The following is an 8,988-nucleotide window of genomic DNA, read 5'->3' on the forward strand; positions in this document are numbered from 1 at the left end:
AGAAAACGTGTGGGGGGGTGCACGTTTTCTTTAAAACCAATTTTTTTTCTTTTCGCACCCCAACCCACTCCTTTCGATTATGGAAACTTAAACGCTTATATATCCATGCACACTACCATTGGTTCTTCTATATATACTTCTCTGCATACCAAGCTTCACATCTCAAATCTCCTAATCTATATTTTCATACCAACATGTTCACAATGAGTTCGTGGAATTATGGAGGATCTTCTTCGTCTAATCCAATCGAAGACGAACCTGTCATTCCAGACATTGTCGAAGAGTTTACTTCCGATGATTTTTATGAAGACAATGCAGACGATCAAGAAATTGTTCTGGTTCCTACTATGGATTACAATCCGTATGGGGAATTCGATTCAAAAGAGGCAACGGTGTCTGCCATCAAACATTATCACATCACCAATGGATACAACTTCAATGTGGTAGAATCAAAACCGCATATTTATGTTGCGCGATGCATCCATTACAACAATGGATGTCAATGGCGTCTGAGGGCTAGGTATAGTAAAATCAAACATCATTGGGAAATCAAGTCCATTGATGGTACACATACTTGTTTCTCTACATTAATTTCACAAGATCACTGCAATCTGGATTCCACCCAAATTGCTTCCATTGTTTTTCATTTGGTACGCACAAATCCAAGCATTCGCATCAAAAGCTTGGTCGCTGACATCAAAAGTCGTTACAGATACACGGTCACATATAGAAGAGCATGGATTGCGAAGGAAAAAGTAATTACAATGGAGTATGGTGATTGAGATCAATCTTATAATGAAGTTTCCAGATGGTTACTAGCTGCCCAACAAACCAATCCTGGGACAACTTTTCAACTTTCCGGTCCTCCAGTTAATGTTGATGCTGAGGATGAGACATCCACATACATTATGGAACGTTGCTTTTGGGCATTTGGACCATGCATTGAAGATTTTAAGTATTGTAAACTTGTTGTTCAAGTGGATGGAACCTTTTTAACAGGCAAATATCATGCCACCTTGCTAACTACAATTGCTCAGGATGGAAATAGAAACATATTTCCTTTGGCATTTGCAATAGTAGAAGGTGAGACAAAAGAGGCATTGATTTGGTTTTTTCAACTACTACGAGGGCATGTAACTCCTCAACCAAATCTATGCCTAATTACTGGTAGAGGCAAGGGAATTTTGTCAGCCTTACGATCGGAAGAAGTTGACTGGGAATCAGACAATTTTCACTCTGTCTACTACATACGTTAATGTTGATGCTGAGGATGAGACATCCACATACATTATGGAACGTTGCTTTTGGGCATTTGGACCATGCATTGAAGGTTTTAAGTATTGTAAACCTGTTGTTCAAGTGGATGGAACCTTTTTAACAGGCAAATATCATGCCACCTTGCTAACTACAATTGCTCAGGATGGAAATAGAAACATATTTCCTTTGGCATTTGCAATAGTAGAAGGTGAGACAAAAGAGGCATTGATTTAGTTTTTTCAACTACTACGAGGGCATGTAACTCCTCAACCAAATCTATGCCTAATTACTGGTAGAGGCAAGGGAATTTTGTCAGCCTTACGATCGGAAGAAGTTGACTGGGAATCAGACAATTTTCACTCTGTCTACTACATACGTCATCTAGGTTCCAACTTCAACAACCGCTTCAAAAATGCCAATCTCAAGAAACAATTCATTAACTTGGGTACAACGTTTTCCTAACTTTACATTCCACATGCATAAAATATTTCCTTTAAACATAATATTTTTTCATTTCATTTTATATTTCTTTTTCACAGCTTACGAAGTCAAACAACCTACCGTGCAAGCAAAACTTTCAGCTATGAGGTCCCAATTCCCATAAGCAGTAGCTTGGATTGATAAAATCTCCTTACATAAGTGGTCTCAGGCTTATGATAGGGGGCGTAGGTACACGCACATGACAACAAACTTGGCGGACTGGATGAACTTTGCGCTTAAGGGGGCTCGGTCATTACCTATCTGTGCACTATTGAAAATTACTTTTCAAAACATAAATGCTTGGTTTGTTGAATACGGCTTAAAGACAGACTCTATGTTAAGAGATGGTCATCAATATCCAGAAGATGTCAATGTCTTGCTCCAACAAAATCACCAGAAATCCACATATTGTCATGTTCAACGCTACGATCGAGATAATTCAGAATTTGAGGTGCAAGAGATATCGAGCCCCCATCAATATCGGCCGAAACCAATCTCATTCACTGTCAGATTAAATGATTGGTGGTGTGATTGTGGTCACTTCCAAGCTAGTCGGTTACCCTGTCATCACGTCATAGCTGTTTATTCTTTTGGTCATATGCCCCTTTCAAATTTTATCGATCCAGTTTACACCCTTGATTACATAAATAAGGCTTATCAAGTCCAATTCCACCCCCTGCGAAATGAGGACTATTGGTCAACATATACATGTCCTAATTTCAATCCGGACCCCCAAACTAGGCGCAAGGCTTCCGGACGACCTACAACGACTAGGATCCATAACGAAATGGATCATCCCGTTACGGATAAGCCAGAAAAATGCTCTTATTATCGCACTGAGGGTCATCATAGGGGACAATGTCCATTTCGCCAATAATTTATACATTTTTTATTTCAATTCATTTACTTTTCAATGTTTTTTTCTTCTTTCTACAGTGTCAAAACTAAGACAATTTTTTATGAACATTAATATTTCTTATGCCTTCATCAACTATAATTTGAAATACTTTATTCTTTGATGGACCAAAAAACTGTATAAAATCATTACAAATTATTATGATTGCCTCTGTATCCAATTCTAATTTAATCACTTTTTTTAAAAAAAAATTGGGACTGTAATCGATTACAATACCTTTGTAATCGATTACATTTCACCCGAACATAATGCATTAACCATGTAATCGATTACACTTCGTCTGTAATCGATTACATTACACCCAGAAAACTGCAACGCATGCAGTAATCGATTACAACATACGGTAATCGATTACTGCATGAAAAACGTAACCCCCCTGCATGATTTCACGTAAAAACGTACAGCCCCACAACAATTTTCTTTAAAGATCGTCCACCCCCACACGATTTTGCTTGCTGACAAATTTTGACCACAAAACTTTTCGGGGCTACACGATTTCTACATACGAAAACGTGCTTCCCCCAAACGATTTGCCCATTTCCGTAATTTTTTAAAAAAACTGCCTAGTTCCGTAATAATGCAGAGTGAATTGCCTATAAGGGAAAAAACCATAAATTTACCAATTAACAACTTTTGGAATCTCGAAAGCCCATCGTACCGTCATAGTCTAGTACCTCATCGTGGGAGTAGGGACATCCTATAACATACTGATTAGACGAATGACTCTGAATACACTCAAAGCCATGGTGTTCACACCTCACATGGCGATGAAGTTTCCAATTGATGAAGTTCCCAATCACTATGAAGGTAGACCCCAAAAAAAGCCAAAGGTTGCTACGCCTTGTAAGACTCGGGAAAATTGAGGGTATTATTGTGAAGTGATAAAAAAGTTGGGGTTTTAATGAGCACTCTTGTTGGTTTAGTGATCACGTGGCTAAAGACACATGGTATATATAAGTGCCCTAGTAAAATGCTTGTTCCATTTATTTTGTTTATTTAATTATTTATGGTATGTGAAATGCATGTTTTTATAAATTTGTGTTGTGAATAACATCATGAAAAAGTAATTGGTTCAATGGTTGGTGTGTGTGTTGGACTAGAGAGAAATCATGAAGTTAGAGTGTCGAACTAGAGAGGTGCTGTGAGTGAAAAATAAGATTGTAGAGAGAGGGATGTTGTGCGCTTCGACGGAAAAATGTAAATTTGTGGAACCAGGTAAGGGGAGTTAATCTTTCTCTTCTCTTTTGTGGATTAATGTTTGAGAGTGGTAGAGTATGCAAGTATTATGGGATCATGACGCATGTTTATTGGTTGCCTATTCTTGTTTCGTGTACAAATCATGATGCTAGAGCACATGTTTTCCTTTGCCTGTGGTTCTTGTTGTTGTATGTAGTTTGGAAGCCACTTCCGGTTGGTTGTTTGTTTTCTGGTTGAGAGGGAGATTTTATTCTATTCTCTAGAGAATGGCATTAATAAAAAACCTGTGTGAATCTCGTGCCTTGACTGCGTGGTGTACTTCTTGTTTTTGGGGCCTCATGTTGAAGAGTGTAGACCCCACGGGTTTGGTCTCAGCCCTAGCGATCACGAGGAGGATTGTTGCTATGGTTGGAGGTAGTGGCAGATCTTGGCCAAAATTTATGGGGAGCCAAAATAATATACTCAATTTATATATTTAAGATTTTTGTCACTAATTCAGGAAAAATTAATACATAATTTAATATAGCTATAATTATAAAAGAAAATACATATATCTAAATAATATTGTAATTCGTTTTTTCATATTCTTGAAATTATCAAATAATTGAATCATAACTACATTTTTTAGCTATTTTTTTCAATGTAAATAACCATATTATCTGCAAAATATTGATTTTTCATTTTACTAATATGCACATATAGATTCAAAAGTCATCACAAGCTTTTGTTCTCATCTTCACTTCTTTTTATCAATTTTAAAAAATAAATTTATTCTTTAATTTTTTTATCAATATAGTCTATAAAACAAGTTTAAGACTAAAAAAATAATTTATTATAATTTAATCAAAAATTGAGAGACATAATTACTAAAAATAACTATGATAATCAAGTTACACTTAAAAATCCTCTATAAAAAATCACATAATACATTATTTGCTCTTCTCTTTTCATAAAAAATGAATATACAAAAGGGTAATGAGATAAAAAAAAAATAGGGCTAAATATTAAACAAGTATTGCACTACCAAGTGAGACAAAGATAATGAAAAAGATGAGGACAAAAATAAGAGAAGATAATGAGTTTCTGTTTAACTTTTTTTTTTCAGTAACAAAAGAAATCAGGTAAGAGTAAGAAATGAGTACAACACGTGAAAAAACACAAAAAAAATATGAAAAAAAATAAAAATTATCTTAACAATATTTTTTATTATATTTAATTTTATATTGTACTATTTATTAAAATTAAATGATGTACTTTATAAAAAAATAAAAAATACCTAATTTATTTTTTTATTAATTTTCGGTATATTACTATCTAATTTAAAATGATACACATAATTTAAAACATTAAAAAATATATAATTTAAAAATTTTTAAATACATAAAACTTAAAAAAAAGTTAAAAAAGTTAGGGGCGCCGTGGCCCCCGCCCGCTCTTACGTGGCTCCGCCACTGGTTGGAGGCATGGTGCAATTCCTTGTTTTCCTTGGTTTCGTATACCACTCGTTGAGTGCTCTCTTTTTTTTTTCACTAGTTTTTCACATCTTGTGTTTAGTGCCTTAGGAGATACTTTCATTCTACAAAAGTTTTGTTGTATGTTAGTTGGGCTTATATGTTGGTTGCATGTTTTTCTTTGTGTTAGGGTTGGTTTCAGTTTTGTTTGATGCATGTGAGTTGCTCTCTTTTCAAAACCTTCTTGACGCTTGGTCGTGGGGTGTATTTGGTTTTGGAAAATGATATGGTGACATACAAAACTTTACAACTTATCTTACAACATGATGTAGCCGTGCTTTTTTACTTTATTTAATTTTTAATTAAAGTACATGTTGGGTAAGGAAATGGTTCGAAACCAAAAAGCGTTCGAACAAAAGCGATTTTGCGGAAAGCTTGGCAATTTCAACCGACTCTCTCTTGTTCTTCAACCTCTCATCTTGGTCAACCTTCCGAGAAAGTCTTGAGCCCCTACTTCTCTGAAAATCTCTCTCATTCTTCGTTTCCCCTTTTTTGTTTTAGTGGAAAGCTTTTTCTCTTACCCAACGTACAAAAGGTGAGTGTTTTGTTGTTGGTATCGATTTATCTGGAAAGGACCCATTTTTGCCATAGTTTTTACTGGCGTTAAGCGGTGGGTTTAGTCTTCCTGGTTGCCGAAAATCGGGCCTGCTTATTGGAAACTTTGTTAGTGGTAAGTAGCAATTCATTTGTTCGTTTTTGTTTACATTAATAGTTCTGTCTAATGGTGGGTCGAACAAAGGTTTTGTGTTGGCAATTTTTAATTTTTTGGGTTAGGGTTTGTTTTTATGGTTGTTTATGAGTAAAGGGAAAACTTTAATGAGTAAAGGGAAAACATCATTGAGTAAAGGGAAAGCGTCTTCTTTAGGCAAAAAAGTTATTTTTTCTCTGCAAAACATGTAAATAAAGTCTGGAATACATTTACAAAGCACTGCTTAAAGAAGTGCTAAGGCACTGCATGTTATTTGCACGCCATCATCCTAATATTTTTCTTAATTTATTTGTTAACAATTGCCTCTCCTACCCTTTATTGTGTATATGGAAGCTTCATTTTATTAATAAAAAATATAATATGTAACATAAAAATCATATAAATTAAGTGAAGAAAACATGTGCAAATCATTGGGAAAAGTGCAAAGCCACACAATGGGATTTGTACATGGAAGCTTGATTGGTCATCTAAAAAGTGACTTTTAATTCAGCCTCCACATAAAAACCAATTGGTCAACAAATATGCAAACCCATGGTATCTAAGTGCCAACCCATTTAATTTGATTTGCACATCATCACCCTATAGTCATATTTGAATGTTTTGTGGTTAACAATTGTATCTACTACCCATTACTATGCACATGAAAACCTCCTTTATTTAATTGAAAAATTTATTTTTTACTCTGTAAAACATGTAAATGAATTTTGGAACAGATTTTCAAAGCACTGCCTAAAGAAGTGCTAACCCACTACATGTGATTTGCATCTCATCATCCTAATATTTTTCTTAATTTATTTGCTAACAGTTGCCCCTACTACCCTTTACTGTGTACATGAAAGCTTCTTTTTATTAATTAAAAATGTAATTTTTAATTTAAAAATCATATAAATTAAGTGAGGAAAACATGTGCAAACCACTAGGAAAATAAGGGCAAAGCCACACAATGGGATTTGTACATGGAAGCTTGATTGCTCAAGTAAAAAGTGATTTTTAATTTAGGCTTCAAATAAAAACCAATTGGTCAACACATATGCAAACCCATGGTATCCTAAGTATCAACCCACTTAATATGATTTGCACAACATCACCCTATAGTTATATTTGAATATTTTGTGGTTAACAAGTTCACCTGCTACCCTTTATTATGCACATGAAAGCCTATTTTCTTTAAGTCAAAAAGTTATTTTTTACTCTACAAAACATGTAAATGAATTCTGGAACATATTTGCAAAAGCACTGCCTAAAGAAGTGCTAACCCACTACATGTGATTGCACCTCATCATCCTAATATTTTTTCTTAATTTATTTGCTAACAGTTGCCCCTCATACCCTTTATTGTGTACATGAAAGCTTCATTTTATCAATTAAAAACGTAATTTGTAATTTAAAAATCATATAAATTAAGTGAGTAAAGCATGGATAAATGCAAAGCCACAATGTGGGATTTGTACATGGAAGCTTGATTCATAAAGTAAAAACTGATTTTTAATTCAGTCTACAATGATTTTTAGTTTAGGCGCATAAGGTATGAAGTAGGAGTCATGTGGAACACATTGAGAACTAAGACATCAACTTAAGTGATGAAGACCAAAATCATTGCACCACCAAGCTTGAGGTCTTTGTACACTTTTCCTTACATGTGCAAACCATTGGACGTAGGTTAGTAGTTATATAGTGAGGGCTTAGTAGATGTTATGGGAATGAATGCAATTGTTCCCATGCAGTAATCTTTGATATATGTGTTTTTTGAGTACACAAGTTAACACTAGATAATAGGGACATCACCTAGGAAAAGTATGTGGGCTTTGTTTCCAACCTTCACAGAAATGCAATTTCAATAATAGGGTTTGGCAATTATTAACACATGGATTAACATATATTATGGTCAGCGCATAACTTAAGTAAGTAATGTCATATTTTAGTTGGGGTGCAGCAGGTGGGAAATAGGACTCACGTGGAACACCTTCAGAATGAATAATATCATTAGACCACCAAGCATGACCTTTTTGTACACTTTTACTTACATGTGCAAAGAGACATCCTCATCATCGTAATATGAGTTCGACAAATTTAAAATAAATCCAGAATTACAAAAAAAAAAGAACAAACACACAACCACAAATGTGTCATACTCTTAACCTATGCAACAAAATAATATTAACATCAGTACTTTGACAAATAATTTTGAAATAAAATAATATCAGCTCCTCTAATTTTGGTGTTTCCTCCTCCTGTACATCAAAAATGAAGTTCGTAGTGATTGAATTTTAGAACATTTCCTTGGTTGATCCTTCAATCGTTGATACAAATTACTGCTTTCACATTGGTCAATATCTTAAACAATTATGTCCACGTTTTTCTGAAGTTGATGAACTTGGTATCAATAGTACTTTCAAGTAATTCATAATACTTGGGGTGCTTAGCTTCAAGAGTAACATTTTCTTCCCCACTTTCAGGAATTTTCACTTCATCATGCTCTTTCAACTGATGATTCCTCCTTAAAGACATCATTTTTTTGAACTTTTCCATTGATTTGCGTAATTCAATAATCTCTGCTTCTTGTTCGTCAACTGCTTGTCTCAATTGTTCCTCCTTCTCTTCTTCCACTTGAAATGATGTACCATATTTTTGAAAAGCTTCCTCAACAAATGGTTGAGAAAGCTCAAACTTGGAAGCAACAACAATAATAATAGCCTACAAGGTTTGACAAAAATAAAGTGACATATTAAATAACTTTATGACCAACCAAATTAATCCCTGCTGAACTTGGTAAAATTTGACTCAACCATCTCAAAAGTTAGAATATTATACCATGGGTTCACACTTATAAATTATTAACAATCTATATCATCCCCCTCCACGCAAGGCACCTAGTTATTGAGAGTAGTAACCATAAAGCCCTCCTCGTGAGGGACATA

General features: G+C 34.5%; 1 protein-coding gene across 1 annotated transcript; it reads left to right on the forward strand.

Moving 5' to 3' along the window:
• Window positions 1-203: 203 nt before the first annotated feature.
• Window positions 204-1,861, forward strand: LOC114165407. The gene is made up of 4 exons (XM_028050045.1): window positions 204-520; window positions 809-1,083; window positions 1,172-1,465; window positions 1,797-1,861. Exons 1-4 carry the CDS (start codon window positions 204-206, stop codon window positions 1,859-1,861), a joined length of 951 nt encoding a protein of 316 aa, XP_027905846.1.
• The last annotated feature ends 7,127 nt before the right edge of the window (window positions 1,862-8,988 follow it).

This window comes from Vigna unguiculata, chromosome 10, assembly GCF_004118075.2.
Source record: "Vigna unguiculata cultivar IT97K-499-35 chromosome 10, ASM411807v1, whole genome shotgun sequence".
In the NCBI taxonomy this organism is placed as follows: domain Eukaryota; kingdom Viridiplantae; phylum Streptophyta; class Magnoliopsida; order Fabales; family Fabaceae; genus Vigna; species Vigna unguiculata.